The following is an 18,460-nucleotide window of genomic DNA, read 5'->3' as shown; positions in this document are numbered from 1 at the left end:
GTCTGAGGGCTGCCAGCCAGCTTGTGAAGAACAGTTTTTGCCACTGGACAGTTTCCATCTGTGCAGCAGCAATTACTACTCCGTTACCATCAGATCATCTTAATCCTATTGATTGAAATGCCAAAGTAATTCTATTAATTTACTACTTAAGAGATAAATTACTAAGAACAGAGCAGAAGAATTACCAGAGAATGCTGTTGTATTCCTCTAGGTGTGAATGTGGGTGGTCTTTGTAGATTCAAGTGTAAAATGCAAAGAAGCCTCTAGAAGATCATATATTCATTCCCTATCATACTGCCTAGAGCAACCAATGAAAATTGAAATCAATAAAAACTGTCTTGAACATTTACAATGTTCCAGGTACCAAAGTAAGCACTGCAGAAGAACTATTTGATCTCTGTCACAACTCTGTGAGTGACAACAACAATACCTGTTTTACAGATGCAGAAACAAAGATGATAAGTAACTTGTCTGAGGCCACACAGGTCGTAAACAGAAGAGCATGAATGCCCAGGGATCAAACCCACCCCCCCTGCAGTGGAAGCCTGGATTCTTAGCTACTGGACCACTGGTAGTAATCTGTAAGTTAGGACAGGAAGGATCGACACTCTATGGATGAGGAAAGTGATGCTTCAGTACAACAAAGGATGCATTCATGATCACGGAAGAAAGAAGAGAAATGAGTAGTAGTCAAACTTAGGACTTCTGATCCTACACCCAGTTTGTTCCATTTGCCTCAGAGCCATGCAACAAGAAGCAGAGGGCCGTGGAATTTGGATCCCTGTTTGGTCCTCCTATGGAGCACAGGGAGGTGACCCCGCTAGAGGATCCTGAAGATATAGGGTGAAAAGGGAGGAAACCCTCAAAAGGAAAAGACAGTCTCAGCAATGACCCTTGCCACCCTTTCACCACCAGCCCTCCTTCCTCCTAAAACCAGGAAGGGACACTAGTCATCTAGCATCATCATCCATCTACCTTGTTTTCAGCTCATTGAGTCCCTCAGGTTTCACTGACATGTCTTCTGAATACTCCTCAGTAAATACTACTTGCAGAAGCTGGTACTAAGCTGCAGAGGAGCAGGAACTTAAAACAATGCATATTCAAGTTGAGTGAGCTATATTAGCACATTTGAACAGCTGCTCCAAAACATATGGCAAAATTCCACCTCAATTAGAGTCACATATCAACTCAGCCACCAAATTACCTTGATTACGTCATTTAACCTTTCCAAGTCTCCATTTCCTCAAGTGAAAACTAGAGAAGAAAATGGTACCCACCTCACCGAGTGGTTGAGTGGATTAGAAAGCATGTATGGGAAACTTCTTAACAAGGTGGGCAGCAATTAGAAAATGATCATTGGTAGCCACTGCGATTCTTGTTAGTTAATCTCTTTAGTCAATTTCCTTGTCTATAAATGGAGATGACATTCCTTCTGAATGTCATCTAAATCATTAATTTATATAAGGTGCTCAAAAAATATCTTTTTTTTAACGCACAAGATGTCCCAGTTCCATAATTCTATGACTCTTCTACCCACTTCTTCCCCAAGACGTTAGAACCTGCTAAGTAAGACAAAGAAGTTCCAGTCCACTAAGCATAGCTGCAGCTCTCTGTCTTAGAGGATTCAGGGGAATCAAGGAGGGCTATTTAGAGCCTTATTAGAGATTGGAAGCATCAATAAAACTCTGTATTTACATACAAATACCCACTTCAACTAAATCCTCTCAACTCACAGTTAAGTGTGCTCTTTCTGAAGACCATTCACTCAGTTTATTAATGGCAGATGCAGATTTGAATCCAAGTTGCTTTTTCTACAGTTTAAGGTCATTTCTTCCCCAGTGCCCACTGAAGACTGTTTACTATTTTCTCAACACCCTCCTTTGAATCATAGTCTCTTGGATGCCTGAAGACCACACACATCTAAGATTCACTCTTAGGAAAGAAAACCTGTTTTCTCTGGAACAAATAGACCCATTTTGCCAGTACATTTCCTAGGGGTTCATTGCAACTTGGCTTATTTTCCACATTAGGTCTGAACCAGCACAGATTTGGGAGGGGAAAGTAATATGGTTTTCTAATAGGTTCAGACATCCAAGCACTAATTGGTCTTCACACAGGTTTCCCTCAATTAATTTGGGAGTTCTTTGAATACAAGAGCTATAGCATATCTATTATTAAGATATTTAAAAGAGAAGTCTCTGGATTTTGTTGTTCAGTAGCTCAGTCGTGTCCAACTATTTGGGACTCCATGGACTGCAGCATGCCAGGCCTCCCTGTCCTTCACCAACTCCCAGAGATTGCTCAAATTCATGTCCATTGAGTCAGTGATGCCATCCAATCATCTCAGCCTCTGTCATCCCCTTCTCCTCCTGCCTTCTATCTTTCCCAGCATCAGGGTCTTTGCCAATGAGTTAGCTCTTTGCATCAGGTGGCCAAAGTATTGGAGCTTCAGCATCAGTCCTTCCAATGAATATTAAGGACTGATTTCCTTTAGGATGGACTGGTTGGATCTCCTTGCAGTCCAAGGGACTCTCAAGAGTCTTCTTCAACATCACAGTTCAAAAGCATCAATTCTTCGGCACTCACCTTTCTTTATAGTCCAACTCTCACATCCACATATGACTACTGGAAAAACCATTGATTTGACTAGACAGACCTTTGTTGACAAAGTAATGTCTCTGCTTTTTAATATACGGTCTAGATTTGTCATAGCTTTTCTTTCAAGGAGCAAGTGTCTTTTAATTTCACGACTGAAGTCACTATCTGCAGTGATTTTGGAGCCCACGAAAATAAAGTTGGTCACTGTTTCCACTGTTTCCCCATCCATATGCCATGAAGTAATGGGACTGGATGCCATGATCTTAGTTTTTTGAAAGTTGAGTTTTAAGCCAACTTTTTCACTCTCCTCTTTCACTCTCATCAAGAGGCTCTTTAGTTCCTCTTCACTTTCTGCTATAAGGGTGGTGTTATCTGCATATCTGAGGTTATTGATATTTCTCCCAGCAATCTTGATTCCAGCTTGTGATTCATTTAGCTCAGAATTTAGCATGATGTATTCTGCATATAAGTTAAATAAACAGGGTGACAACATACAGCCTTGATGTACTCCTTTCCCAGTTTGGAACCAGTCTGTTGTTTCATGTTTGGCTCTAACTGTTGCTTCTTGACCTGCATAGAGGTTTCTCAGGAGGAAGGTCAGGTGGTCTGGTATTCCCATCTCTTTAAGAATTTTCCACACTTTGTTGTGATCCACACACAACAAACTCTGGGGTTAGCTGTACCTAAATAGGGCTTCCCAGGTGCTGCTAGTGGTAAAGAACCTGCCTGCCAATGCAGGAGACAAGAGATGAGGATTAGATCCCTAGGTTGGAAAGATCCTTTGGAGGAGGGCACATCAACCCCCTCCAGTATTCTTGCCTGGAGAATCCCATGGACAGAAGAGCCTGGCAGGCTGCGGTCCAAAGTATGGCAAAGAATCAAACCCAACTGCAGTGACTTAGAACAAATAACATTTAACCTCTATAAATCTCAGTTTCCTCATAAGTAAAATGGGGGTAATTAATCCAACCCAAAGGATTATTACTGAACTGACTGACTGAAAGGATTAGATTCAGGATTCAGTACCATAAATAAAGCTCTTTGTGTAAGGCCTGGTCCTTTATAACCACTCAATAAGGGCTGTTATATTTTTATTATTTATATTCTACTCAGTCATCTAATACAACCTTTGACATACAGTAGGCACTTCATAATTATTTCAGAGAAATAAGTAAATAAGTGAAGCAATAAATTAATGCCATCTCAAATGAGATGATAATGATCTCAAAGTACTTAGTGAATGCAAAAAGTTGACTGACCTAAGAAAGGAATTTATTGCTACAGCATCTTTAAGCATCATGCCCTTTACCACTCTAAAGTTGATAAAGGAAGGTGGTATTTCAAAGATGGGTGAACTGAGACAGAGAAAATAAAATGAAAGACAAGTTGACTACAGAGAAATTCTGAGTGACAATTTAATAAATAGTCAAGAAGGATTTATTCACTCCCTTCCTGTCTGTTGGGTCTGGCCAAATAGTCAAGCAGAAGATGCCCCAGACCCTGGTCACATTAGGGCTCTGCCATCTGAGATGCTGAGATGAGATCTTAACCTTTCAGTTGATCCTCAGTGTCATCAGCTGTACCTGGAGATGCTGTCATGCAGGTGGCAGGAAGATCAAATGAATTGGAAGTGCCAAGTATACCAAAAGTGTTATTTGTGTGAAAGTGATCGTCAGATTCTTCTCAACCCATAATTTCCAATTCTCAGAGCTCCATGAATTCTCACTCACAGTTCCAAAGAGTCATACAAACATTTCTACTATAAACCAGAGCAACACCTCAGAGGGACTCTGGAAATCTCTATCACTTGGGATAGTCAATAAAACAGTGTGGGCTTTAGATACCAACAGCTGACTATTGATTATAAGTGGGGTCGGCCACTTACAAGCTATATGACCTCTGCTAAATTTCAGAAAATGCAAGCATCAGTTTCCCCATCTAAAAAATGAAGGTAATGCTGTCATCATCATAGGATTGAAAGTGCTCAGCACATAGTAAGTACTCAGTGAATAGTAGCTATTACTATCATTAGCTAATAACACATCTTTCTGTTTTTATCATATTACTATTAATATTTCTCAATATTCATACTCCCAGAACTTTGCCACATCAAATGACAATTCCCTGCTGATCAATGCAGTCTTTTTTTCCCAAAACTTTTTGTATAGAATCCCTGAGCTGCATTCTCTACAAAGACATACTTTTCCAGTGGGATTTATCTGATTAAAAAGAAAACTGCATTGAAGGTAATGAGAGCCATTTGCTCTCCTGTCCAACTCGTGGGATGCATGCTAATTACACAGGGCCTGCTAAGAGCTTTGACTCCAGCAGAGTAACCCCCATAGGCCTGTTCAGCAACCAAGCCTCTGAAGAATAGCCCCCCACCCGAATTCCTAACATTGTGACTCATCTAGGGGGTTACTTGAAGCTAACAGGCTTAAGCCAATAATTCTTTGTGGAACCAGACCACTGAATGACACTGAAGATCAGAGGCACAGGAAAACTTCCTGAAGTGAGATACACAGGGACAGTCAGAGCAAAGTGAGACGATGGTTGCAGAATTATATTTAGTGACCTAGGAGGGGGAAATGAAAGGCATAGGTTTGACCTAGAACATTAATCTCAGTCATTCTGTAGGATGGCTATACATGCTCCTGAAAGAAAAAGATGGCTTCTCCTTTTATTTTCCTGCCTTGGACTTTCCCAGAGGACATCAGGTATTTTCCCCCAGAGACTGATTAAAGCTATCAGGGCCAGAATTCAGGGCTTTTTGACTCCAGTCAAATCACATCATTGATGCTAAGTACCTGCACAGCTAAATTCTGCTTCCTCTGAAGTACCAGGCGTATACAAGCCATTTAACAAATACCTATTGAGCCCTGACCAGGTGCCAGGCTTTGCACTTCATGAAAACCATATGGAAGAAGTTTGCCAAAGTCATGTTTTTGGGGTCTTGTCTACATAACATATAACTGTCCCAATTTGGGGAAAAGGAAGGTTGGAGACATGAAGGTTGAACTTGAACCAGAAAACATCAAGGACTGCCATGATTCTGGTCCTGAAACAAGCACATGAGGTAAGAAGAAGGGAGATGAGAAGAAAGAAAACATTGGCACGGTTTAAGCAAATGCAGTGTGGTATGCCAGAGTTAGACAATCAAGCCACAAGCTCCTTAAGCCTTAATTTTCTTACTTTAAAATGGGGGCAGACATCCCTTCCTCTCAGGTTGTTTAAAGGATAAACTGTGATAAAATATTTAATGTTAGGGGATTTTTTGCCAGCAAACAATAAAAATTAAAATGAAGCTTTCTGAAAATTAAATGAGATGCTGTGAGAGGCAGACATCCATCTTTAGGTGACCACACTTGATTATCCACAGGAAACTCTACCTTTGATCGACTGGGTTTGAGGACCTAGGATGCTCTAGGAGGACAAGGACTGGGGTAAAGCAAGTGAAGGCACAAACTTTAAGGAGGCGCTCACTTTCAGGGCTCTGCACGTGCAGGGTTGGTACCTACACAGATCTCAAAGTAAGAGCCTCTTTGAATTTTGACAGGCGCCTCATTCTTCTCACCCTACTTCATGAGGATACTTAAATAAAAGCAACAGAAGAATTAATGGAGGGAAAGCTATCTAGAAGAACAGACTGGAAGCAATGCTAAGGAATGTGAGATATCCCAAGAGAATCTGACTTCCCTAAGGGCAGGGGAAGAACCAGATGGAACCTCAAGGTTCCTTTCAGCCTCAAGGATCCAAGGTTTGTTTTGTTTCTTTAACTCTTTGGCTGCACCCCTGAAGCACATGAGACCTTAGTTTCCTGACCAGTGATTGAACCCCCATCCCTTGCGTTGGAAGGCAGAGTCTCAACCACTGGACCACTGGGTATGCCCCCAAGATTTCATCTCACTGCAGACAAGAACCCTGTTCAAATACTTGCACTTCTTATCCAGATAATGGTTCCTTATAAGAGGCAGATCTAGCTGCAGAAGGTAAGACAGAAAAGGGAAGGGAGTCCTGCTTCATAAGACCTGGAGAAGCAGGCTCAGGGCATGCCAACTGCACCATTCTGCTCCCTAAGGGGTGCTTAGCAGATCATGAAGTGAAACTAATAACATGTCAGGCACTCCAGGCCAACCTAAGCCCCTTACTGCAATCAAATAAAACCGGAATTGCACAGCTGGCCAAAGCCAGCCAGCTGTTGACCTGAGGGTGCAACCCAGGCAAAACTGACAGTGACCAGCAAGGCCCATACTGTGCAACAACCCCCCGAGTCCCTGGTGTCACAGTAACAGACAGGAAACTGGTTCAGTCCACAAGGTCAGAGAGTGCCAGCCTTACTCAGCCTCATCCCTTCCTAGGACCTAGGATACCTACCCCTCACACCATCCCTCCATTCCTTTCTAAGGACAGCCCCACAGGCAGAAGAAAGCTTTCTCCCCAGAAATATACAACATGGACATCAACAAATGTCAGGTCTTCCCAAACGTGTACAGAGGCAAAAGTTCACAAAACTCAGAAAAATTCTGATTTCTGTCCCCATCTGCCTCCAAATACTGCCTTCCTCCTCTGAACCACCAGAGCACTCCAGTTATGCTCCTTAGGCTGAGGGCAACCTCTTATAGTTGTTTATATGTACCTACTCTAGTCTATCTGCTGAACTATAAACAATAAGTGGGCAAAAGCTACTCATCGACAAATGATCATTGGAAATTCCCTGGCAGTCCAGTAGTCAGGACTCTGTGCTTTCATGGCTGAGGGCTGGGTTCAATCCCTGGTCAGGGAACTAAAATCCCACAAGCTGTGTGGTGTGGACAAGAAAAAAAAAAGAAAAGAAAAGATCATTGAGTGCTACTACCTGTCAGGCACTGTAGACAAACACCAACTCAGTCCACACAGAAGGCTTCTTCTGTAGACAGCAACGTATTTATCCGCCTCTCCTCCACAGCGCCTTATTCATGTAGTAGGTGCATAATAAATTAGAAGGATCAGAGGACTGCAGAGCAAGAGAACCCATAAGAATCAGACAAACCCCTACTCAATAATCTAGTCTCTTGACAGTGACTGATAATCCACCCTGTTCCCCTTTCCTGCTGGGTCAGGCTCCAGACCCATCTTCCAAGCAGCTGCTCAAAGTAAAGTGTTTACCATGGCTGACCTAATCCAAAACTTCCATTTCCCAAATGGAGAAACTGGGGACCATCTGAGAAAAAGAATTAGCCCAAGAATTAGACCAAGAAAAATTTAGACACAGAGCCAAAACTACATCTCAGTTTCCCAGCCCCACCTTCATATTTCTCCCTCTATTCCACAATGACTTTTATAATTGTGTATGAAGTAAAGGGAAAACGTGGAAACAGTGTCAGATTTCATTTTCTTGGGCTCCAAAATCAATGCAGGTGGTGACTGCAGCCACAAAATAAAAAGATGCTTGTTCCTTGGAAGAATAGCTATGACAAACCTAGACAGTGTATTGAAAAGTGGAGACATCACTTTGTTGACAAAGGTCCATATAGTCAAACTATGGTTTTTCCAGCAGTCATGTATGGATATGAGAGTTGGACCATAAAGAAGGTTGAGTGCCAAAGAATTGATGCTTTCAAACTGTGGAGATGGAGAAGACTCTTGAGAGTCCCTTGGACAGCAAAGAGATCAAACTAGTCAATCCTAAAGGAAATCAACCCTGAATATTCACTGGAAGGATGAAGCTGATGCTCCAATACTTTGGCCACCTGATGTGAAGAGCTGACTCATTGGAAAAGACCCTGATGCTGGGAAAGATTGAGAGGGCAAGAGAAGAAGGGGGTGACAGAGAATGAGATGGTTGGATGGTATCACTGAGTCAATGGACATGAGTTTGAGCAAACTCTGGTAGACAGTGAAAAACGGGGAAGTCTGGCATGCTGCAATTCATGGGGTCGCGAAGAGTCTGACATGACTTAGTGACTGAACAAAAACAACAACAGGAAGCAAATGCTCCTGGAAACATAGACAGACCTTCTGTCAACACCTGACTAAGTTGACCTGGGACTTTTTATAAGGAATAAACACCAGTTCATTAGATTACCTCCCTGCCAAGGCAAAGGGGATGTTCTGGCCCAAGTCAGAGGACACATCTGCCTGGAAACCAAGTTGGACGCCCACTATTTGGAGGGGTCTTTTGGAGACTGCATTTCCCAACCTTGGCCAGGCTACAATTTAATTTAACCAGACAACAGCTGAGAAATCCAGATGGATTATTTGTACTAACAAGGCATCGAGGAGGGACAATCTTCCTTAACTTCCAGACCCACCACAAGGACACAGAACAGGGAATGCATTCCTGGCTACTCCCAACCTTGAAGACTCAGTGCTCCATTCTCAATTCTTCATCCTTTCCCTTTTTCTGTGTCCCTCCCACTCTCTCTCTCTCCCCCATTCATTTCCCTCCTTCACTCCCACATATGCTCACTAAACTTCTCTTTAATTCTCCAAGTCCTCTCTCACCTCTAGACTTTACACATGCTGTTCCTTCTACCCAAAACACTCTCCTTCTCTGTTTCTTCCAGGTCAATTCCATACTCAACCTTCACGTTTTACTGTAAAAAACACTATCTCCACAAAGCCTCTTGGAAGCCACCTCCTCTCCCCAGGTGCAGTTGGTACACACCCTCTGTGCTCACTGACTTCCTGGTTTGTAGCACTGGCCATGCCACAGACACCTCCACTTTCCTCTTCCTCTCTCTCCCACCCCCACTTCTCTTCTTACTCTGTGTCTCCAGCTTCCTCCTCCAGCTCCCTGCATCCCTCCCTTGGCTGTCCTCAGCCTCTGAATCACTCTTCTGCCCCTCATTTTGCCCTCCCTCCCTTTTCCCCCCAATCCCTGACCTCCTGACTTCCCTGCCCATGGTGAACTCAAGACATGGAATCTGTTGGCGTCAAGATGGAGGGACCCCCCACAGCTACCCCCACCCACCGTGGTCCTTGGGCATGTGGTACCATGAAGGGTCTAATTGAAATAGTTTCTCCCCAGGCTAACTGCCAAGCCCAACTCATTTGAAATTCAGATTGACAACTGCACATTGATTCCCTATTTCCAATTGATGCTGCAACTAGGGAATGAGAATCTGAGCATTGATCGGGCATGGCTTCCAACAAATCCCTGAGAAATGAGCTGTTCCACTGAAGAAAAATGAGGGGACTGAATGGAAAGGCAGCAAGACACACACACACTCATCCTCCCCTGAGGGCTCCAGATAAATTCAGGTCCCAAGACCAGATGAGTAAAGAAGAAAATTTTAAAAAGAGGGAATATTATAGATTACTAAAATGATGGTTTAGAACCAGAAGGACTCTTAGAGATTATTCTAATCCCCTCATTTTATAGCTTGGGAAACTGAAAGCTCAAAAGGGAAGTGATTCATCAAAGGTCACAAAGCCCCCTCTTTACTCTGTCACCCTCCCTCCAATGCCACTGTAGAACAGACTCCTGGACTTTTGCTTAATCTCTGTCATTAGGAGTCAAAACTGAGGTCCTTTAAGTACCAAAGTTTCCTAACTCGACAAATGCCCTAAGAGGCGCTAGACAGTTCAAGGCTCTGTCCAGTCAGTGCAGCTATCGCCATAAGCCTTCTCAACGAGGGACAGAACCCTTAGTCCCAGGAGACCTTACGGACATTCTGAAAATGACTATTAATCAAATCTGTCTAAATCAAGTCTGATTCACCACATTACATCTCAGTAATCCCTGAAACAATTTGCATCATTTCCAAATACTTTCATAGGGTCAGCAAATCCTAACAATCAAGTATTTCATTTCTCGTACTCACTCCCAGCCTCTGCGTCCAGTCCCTCACTATCTACAAGCAAAGGCTTAAGCTCACCAGAGGCAGTGGCTGCAAACGTGCATAAAGGGCCCCTGGATGCCTATTTTCTCCGCACAGAGGCGCAAAGCACAGATTTACTTGAGGGGGCCCTAGAAATAATTCTGTGCAAAACGTGCTGTCTAAATATAGCCAGAAATGTACAATGATCATCAAGTGGAAAGGCGTGGCTATTTGACATTCAAATGGAGGATGTATCAGAAAAAGAATTAGAGACATTTTGGACGAGGGCAGTAAGGGATGGGAGGCGATTTTAGGTGGTTCAAAACATAATAATAACCTAGAATCATCATTTCAGTCATTTGCATTATCCCAGGAAGAAAGTCTCCATTGGGTGTTACCGTGTCTCTAACACCTTTCCAGCACTCGCTGATCTTCTTTTGGAACTGAAGGCAGATCTCAGGTTCGGGATGTCAGCCAGCAACAGAATTTAACTAGGATTTTAAACTCTTCTCTTTCTGTTTTGTTTTCATTGTATTCACTGCTATGGTTGTCCTCTATTACGGCAAGTAATACTGGTTTTTCATTTGTGAAGAGTGAAATACAAAGTTACCTTTCTTTTTAAAGAAGTGAGATAATTCAAGGAGAACTTTTTTCCCTAAATAACAAATATTTAAAACATATCACCTCCATATCCACTTTTAAATAAGTATAAATATTTCAACATCTGACATTACTGTGACCGAAACTATGAATTTTCAAGATGATTAGAAATATACACAGAAAACAAGATAAAGCCTTCAAAACGTACATGTCAATGCAATGAAAACTTTAAAGTGACTAATAGTAGAAATGATTAAAAAAAAAAAAACTCGGAAAAAACTGTCAGTGTTCCAAGAAACCATGATACATGGGAGGGGCTAGACTAGAGAATCTCAAAATTTCCAAGAATTCTACTGTGAGCCACCTAACAAAACAGAGACGCATTTATTTGCTAAGCCACACTACTTCTTCCCCAGTTTCAAGTGTGGTAAATTCAGAGTGTGTACGGGGATTGCCAGGGGTCAGACACAGGTTTTGATTTTCTTGGCTGTAACAATACAACAGAGCTTCAAAACAAGTAGTAACACCACCTACTATCATGATTTATATTCTTCATAGTTTACAAAAGTTTTTCCTATACGTCATAGCATTTGGAAGAAGCGGGGCTTGAAAATGTGAGTTCTAATCTTTTCCCTTACTCAAGGGCTGTGTGATGTGAGGCCAGTTAATTTCTCAGAGTCTCAGTTCCCACCAGTTCAGTTCACCATACAAGGACTGTTGGTGAGTCAAAGGCCAGGTGACCAGACTGTAAGTGCCTTGCTGCAGACGTATGAGCTAGGATAATCAGAAGATGCTGCAGCTTGGGGAGGATTCAGATATTAAATGGCATATTTTGCTAACAGCAAATGGTAGGGAATATTTTGGGGCAAATTCATTTTCTCACTGTACTGCCTAATGGGATTCAGGATTATGAAAGAGGCCTGAGGGCAAAAGAAGTCTTATGCTATAGTAACAGCTAGGAGAGAGGACCACGTTCCCAAACCTTATTATCTGAGGGGAGGGGCTGAGAGAGGATAGGAGCTTATGAAAGCTTCATAACTGCCACTCCTGGAGTGGTTCGAGAAGTGAATCATAGCAGCAGTGAAGTCATAAATCACCGGTTATGTGCCCGTGGTTCCCTTTGTCACACCAGAGTCACACAGAAGCCATGGGTCTGGTGCTGAATGGAGAAAAAGCTGGGACTATGGTAAAGTAAGGCCACGGAAGGCGTTTGGCAGGACTTCCAAGTCATGCAGGGGCTACAGTGCAGCTGAAAGCAGCAGTGAGACCAGGAGAAACTCCAGACTGACTCTCAACTGCCACACACACACACACACACACACACGGTAATGGAAGAGCAAGACAGTAGACTGAGTGCCAGCAGTGAACCAAGACCCATCTTTGCCATTTTTTACCTGTGCTACCTCAGTGACTCCTTGTGCAGCACTTTTGGTGTATCAGGCAACTGCAGTTTAGAGACGTTAGGTAATGTTCCCATGGTCACACAGCCAGTAAATGACTGGGACAGGATTGATTCCAAATCATCTGTTCTTTTCACTCTTTATGAACCATTCTATATTACATGTGACAGTACAATTCAGTAACACACACATACAATATATATACCACACACGTACAGCCACAAAGGCATTTGACATTTTCACACCCTGTACCCCATGTCTACATACATGCCATGAAAGTGAAAGTTAAGTCGCTCAGTCGTGTCTAACTCTTTGCGACCCCATGGGCTATAGACCACCAGGCTCCTCCATCCATGGGATTCTCCAGGCAAGAATACTAGAGTGGGTTGCTATATGTACACACAAAAACACCCATACTAAATATCACTCTTAACAACACACTTTGACAGGAACACAGGTCTTCATATTTTTGTATATCCAAATCTATGTAACACAGTTCACTTCAGTTCAGTTGCTCAGTCGTGTCCAACTCTTTGTGACCCCATAGACTGCAGCACGCCAGGCCTCCCTGTCCATCACCAACTCCCTCAAACTCATGTCCATTGAGTCAGTGATGCCATCCAACCATCTCATCCTCTGTCATTCCCTTCTCCTCCTTCCTTCAATCATTCCCAGCATCAGGGTCTTTTCCAGTGAGTCAGTTCTTCACACCAGGTGGCCAAAGTATTGGAGTTTCAGCTTCAACATCAGTCCTTCCAATGAATATTCAGGACTGATTTCCTTTAGGGTGGACTGGTTTGATCTCCTTGCAATCCAAGGGATTCTCAAGAGTCTTCTCCAAAACCCAACACCACAATTCAAAATCATCAATTCTTTGGTCTCAACCTTCTTTATAGTCCAACTCTCACATCCATACATGACTACTGGAAAAACCATAGCCTTGACTAGATGGACCTTTGTAGGCAAAGTAATGTCTCTGCTTTTAAATATGCTGTCAAGGTTGGTCATAACTTTCCTTCCAAGGAGTAAGCATCTTTTAATTTTGTGGCTGCAGTCACCATCTGCAGTGATTTTGGAGCCCCCAAAATAAAGTCTCTCACTGTTTTCACTTTATCCCAATCTATCTGCCATGAAATGATGGGACTGGATGCCATGATCTTCGTTTTCTGAATGTTGAGCTTTAAGCCAACTTTTTCACTCTCCTCTTTCACTTTCATCAAGAAGCTCTTTAGTTCTTCTTCGCTTTCTGCCATAAGGGTGGTGTCATCTGCATATCTGAGGTTATTGATATTTCTCCCACCAATCTTGATTCCAGCTTGTGTTTCATCCAGCCCAGCGTTTCTCCGTACAGAGTTTCTATGTAACACAATCCCTCATACACACCCTAGTCCCCACACATCCACCCACATCCATCCATTTATAAACAAAACATGCATATTCATCACAGCTAGAAACCTGCCCACATCACACAAACTCACAAACATCTATACTCACACTTGTAAAAACAGTATAATGCATTGTCCCTTATTCTTTCCATCAAAACAAGCCCTTTACAGCCTAGATGTACATCAACAGATGAATGGATAAAGAAGCTGTGGTACACATATACAATGGAATACTCAGCTCAGTTCAGTCGCTCTGTCGTGTCTGACTCTTTGCAACCCCATGAACTGCAGCACTCCAGGCCTCCCTGTCTATCACCAATTCCCGGAGTTCACCCAAACCCATGTCCATTGAGTTGGTAATGCCATCCAACCATCTCATCCTCTGTCATCCCCTTCACCTCCTGCCCTCAATCTTTCCCAGCATCAGGGTCTTTTCCAATGAGCCAGCTCTTCGCATCAGGTGGCCAAAGTATTGGAGTTTCAGCTTCAATATCAGTCCTACCAATGAACACTCAGGACTGACCTCCTTTAGGATGGACTGGTTGGATCTTATACTCAGCCATAAAAAGGAAAGCATTTGAATCCATTCTAATGAGGTAGAAGAAGCTAGAGCATATTAAACGGAGAGAAGTAAGTCAGAAAGAGAAATGTAAATATCGTATACTGACCCATATATATGGAATCTAAAGAGATGGCACTGATGAATTTATTTTCAGGGCAGCAATGGAGAATCAGACATAGAGAACAGACTTATGTACATGGCGGGAGGAGAGGAGGGAGAAGGGGATATGTATGGAGAGAGTAACATAGAAATTTACAATACCATATATAAAATAGATAGCCAGTGAGAATTTGCTGTGTGACTCAGGGAACTCAAACAGGGGCTCTGTGACAGGCTGAATAGTGGGATGGGAAGGGAGATGGGAGGGAGGCCCTGGAGGGAGGGGACATGGGTGTACCTATGGCTGATTCTTGCTGATGTATGACAGAAAACCACAAAATTCTGTAAAGCAATTATTCTTCAATTAAGAAATCTTTTAAAAAGAGCCCTTTAGGATATGAATAAGGAATCTTCAGATTACTAAGCATGAGTGCAACCATCCTAGAAAATTTTCTGAAACTTCAAAGGAATAACTGATTATTTTCACTATTTTTCATTAGTGAGTATAATAGTCTACTTATTCTAAAATTGCTAATCCATACATGAATATTTCTGAATACTTCCTACTAACCAAGATATTTGACTAATTAATTAAAATATTGTTTCATTCATTCAGCCATTATTGAGCACCAAGTAAGTGTGAGACATACCATGGTAGACACAGTAGAAGATTAAATAAACAGACAATGAAGGCACCCCACCACAATTGCTGGTCTCGGAACACAAACACGAGTAACTTCCAAAAAGATAGCACAGTCATGACACCTGCATGGCTGGAAAGGCCCCAGTGAGTGAGGGGACGTGGCAGGGGAAGGGACACAGACAAGATGATCCTAAAGCATCTGGTCCTAGAGAACGGGAAGACGTCAGTGCCACCAGGGCAACTTTGGGAAGGAAGCTTGGGAAGGAAGCTGCAGCATCTGGTTTGGAATGCACTTGAGGCATGGCTTGGCAGGACATCCAGATGGACATGCGCCCCAGGTGTCTGCAAATGAAGAAAGGGGGCCGGTGGGAAAAGACAGGGTGGAGACAGGGCTATGAGGGCCATCCATTAGAGGGGACCACTTAGACAGCGACAACGCTGACACCAGAAAAGGATCCACGGCAAAGAACACAAGAGGCAGCGCAAATCCTTGGGGAACACCACATCCAGCTTGGCCAGGTGACAGAAGCTCTCATTTTTTGCGACACACACATGCATCTCTACACATGCACCTCCGCCAGCATACAAGCCCCAGAGCACACACAGTGGGGCTGCACCAGCTTCCAACTATCTCCTGGATATAATCATTTCAGGTCAGGGAAGCTCAGTCACCCAAAGCAACAGAAATAATTGATCATCAACCCTTCAGCTTCCAATCTTGACTGTTCTAGACATGTGCATGCCCCCAGAGAGTATGGCAGGGGAAGGGCCCCTGTTCTTAGACCTCAGTCATTTGTACTACGTACTACAGTACAAAGGAACACCTAAAACTGCTTTGCTGTGGGGGCAGGGTGACAGAAACAATGTGAAGCATCCCCAGTTTGATTTCAAATCCCCCAATTCTGGCTACATCCAGGCAAGTGACCCCTGATTTACCTGGAACCTACATCTCCTTCACTAGCTGTGTCTCAGTTTTTTGAAAGTGTTTTGAAACTTTTTTGAGAGTGTTTTTGAGAAAGCATTTTTGAAAGTGTTTTGAGAGAGTCCCATAAGTATAAGCATCTAAGTTTGTCAAAGGTTCTGAGAAGACCCAAGGTAAAGACGCCTGGTTCTATTTGTGTTCCCAAATGCATTTGACTTGGGCATCTTCTTTAAAAAAAAAAAAAAAAAAAAATTAGCAGCTCATTCTGAAGAGAAACTTTGGGGAAAGACTGGACTGTTGTTGTTGTTTAGTCACTCAGTCATGCCTGACTCTTTTACAGCCCCATGGACTGTAACCTGCCAGGCTCCTGTGTCCATGGGATTTCCCAGGCAAGAATACTGGAATGGGTGGCCATTTCCTCCTCCAGGGGATATTCCTGACCCAGGGATCGAACCCACATCTCCTGCATTGGCAGGAGGATCCTTTACCACCGAGCAGCTAGGGAAGCCCAAAAAGGCTGGACTACTTGATCTCTAAGATTTTTTCTGGCTGCACTGTTCCATGGACCTCTGAAAGTATAGGCTCCCAAAACACAGGGCTGGGCCTCGTGGGAAGTTATCCCTTCAGTCTCCTCTCCCAGGGAAACCAGCAGTCAAGGGTGATTGCCCAAAACCTTAGAGATGCAGCCTTAAAAGAATCAGCAGTTTCTTAGCATCAATCAGACACTCTCGGCCACCTGCCAGGATCCCATGCAGGCTGATACCTGGGCTGGATAAACAAGGTAGCCTGGGCCTTACCTCATTAAGGACCCATATTACCTACTTCTCCAGTGGTTCCTAGAACTGGGCTGAGCAAGGCTGGGATCTGATCTCAGTATGAGAAAAGCCCTCATTAACCATCTACCTCCTCTTTCCTTTCTTAGTCTTGCTGCTTCCAAGGAGGCTGAAGCTGCTCGGTCTGCTTCCAAGCCCATGTCACCGTCCGATTTCCTGGATAAACTCATGGGGAGGACTTCTGGATACGATGCCAGGATCAGGCCCAATTTCAAAGGTAGATAATCTTGCCTTTCAGAGCCCCAGGGATCTGCTTTCCCAGATTGTGGCAGCAAGCCCACTGAATTGTATGCAGATGGTATGAATTCCATGACTCTTTTCTCTACCCCTAAGGCAGATACTATTAGTCAATTCACCAAGGCCAAACAAAGCCTCGGAGAGTACAACTCAACAGGATCTCTGGTTGCCTGTGTCAGTATGGGAACTAAACCCACTTGCTAGCTTTACTAATGGACAAGCAATGAACGCAGAATGTAGAGAAATGAGTTCAGGTTTCGCTTTGGGTACAAACTTATTCTCTGAGCTTAGATAAGCCTCTTCCTTTTTCCCGGTTTCAGTCTCCTGGCCTGGGCAGGGATGGAGCAGGCTATCTCTGTGGTTTTTACACTGTGCCTCATGGAGTCCTGGCGCTTCTTCCCTGTGTCCCAAAAGAGAGAAACAGAAGACACGAGCAAGTCCCCCACCTTGCTTCTCCCCCAAGCAGCTGTACTTTTATTTGTCTTAGATGAGAAGCTTCTAACTACAGTTCATCCACTGAAAGCTTCCCCTGGAATAACAAATAATTTTGGAACTCTCACTTAATAAGAGCCACAATTTCAAGTGCCTAGTAAGATAATAGGGGGGTGGTAGAAATATGCAAAAAAATAGTGCTGCAGGTCCCTGGAAAGTAGGCAGCCCTTCCGTCCCCCCAGTCCCTCGTCACCGTACAGGACTGCGGGTCTTGTGCTGCCTGACCATCCAAAAGTCCAAGAAAAGCCACAAGTCAAGATTTAGGAGAAACTTCCTGAAACCTAACACATGTAAATACAAGCAAAACATGTTTGGGAGCCAGATATGCCCTTATGGGTGGCCCATTTATTAACCACAAATGAAGTGATCTGAGAAGCTTCTTCTGGCTCACAGTCCTCTGAGCTCTTATGTCTTACAACAAGAGGGGCCAGTTCCTGTCATCCACTGATGCCTCAGGAAACTGTAACCATCCACCTCTAACTGCTGGGCAGGTTTCTGCATGCGCAGACTTGAGGACCTCCTTGGGAGCCTGTGCACCCTGCCTTCCTCCCAGCACCCCTGCAAAAATCTTATTTCAAAGACCCACAGCCAACCCTCTGATCAATCCTTGATTCCAGATGCCCTTCCTTGCTGTTCCTTTTGGCTCAAATCCAAGACCGAACAAGAGATGTGACAGCTGTTAACAGCTTCCTAGTATCGGCTCCCTCAACCCCCCACCCTCCAAGTCCCCTTCTCAGAGCGCTCTGCAAATGGAAAACAGGCTGGGAAGTGCACTGAGGCTTGTGTGGGGGCCCAGTTCCCACACCTGTTGATGTCGAGGTGCTCTTGCTCCCCAGCACCTCACTCCTGAGGCCATTCTCTTCCAGGATTGAACACCACCTTTCTTC

General features: G+C 43.6%; 1 protein-coding gene across 1 annotated transcript in view; it reads left to right on the top strand.

Annotated features, from left to right (window-relative positions):
• GLRA1 (glycine receptor alpha 1) overlaps positions 1-18,460 on the top strand; it is an 87,147-nt gene that overhangs the window by 21,665 nt on the left and 47,022 nt on the right. Inside the window, exon 2 of the mRNA XM_061424109.1 lies at positions 16,934-17,061. Within this exon, the coding sequence (XP_061280093.1) occupies positions 16,934-17,061 (128 nt within the window). The remainder of the gene's footprint in view (positions 1-16,933; positions 17,062-18,460) is intronic.

The sequence above is a fragment of the Bos javanicus genome, chromosome 7 (assembly GCF_032452875.1).
Source record: "Bos javanicus breed banteng chromosome 7, ARS-OSU_banteng_1.0, whole genome shotgun sequence".
NCBI classification, from domain to species: Eukaryota; Metazoa; Chordata; class Mammalia; order Artiodactyla; family Bovidae; genus Bos; species Bos javanicus.
The sequence above is the reverse complement of the archived record's forward strand: the minus strand, read 5'-3'. Positions and strand labels throughout refer to the sequence as shown.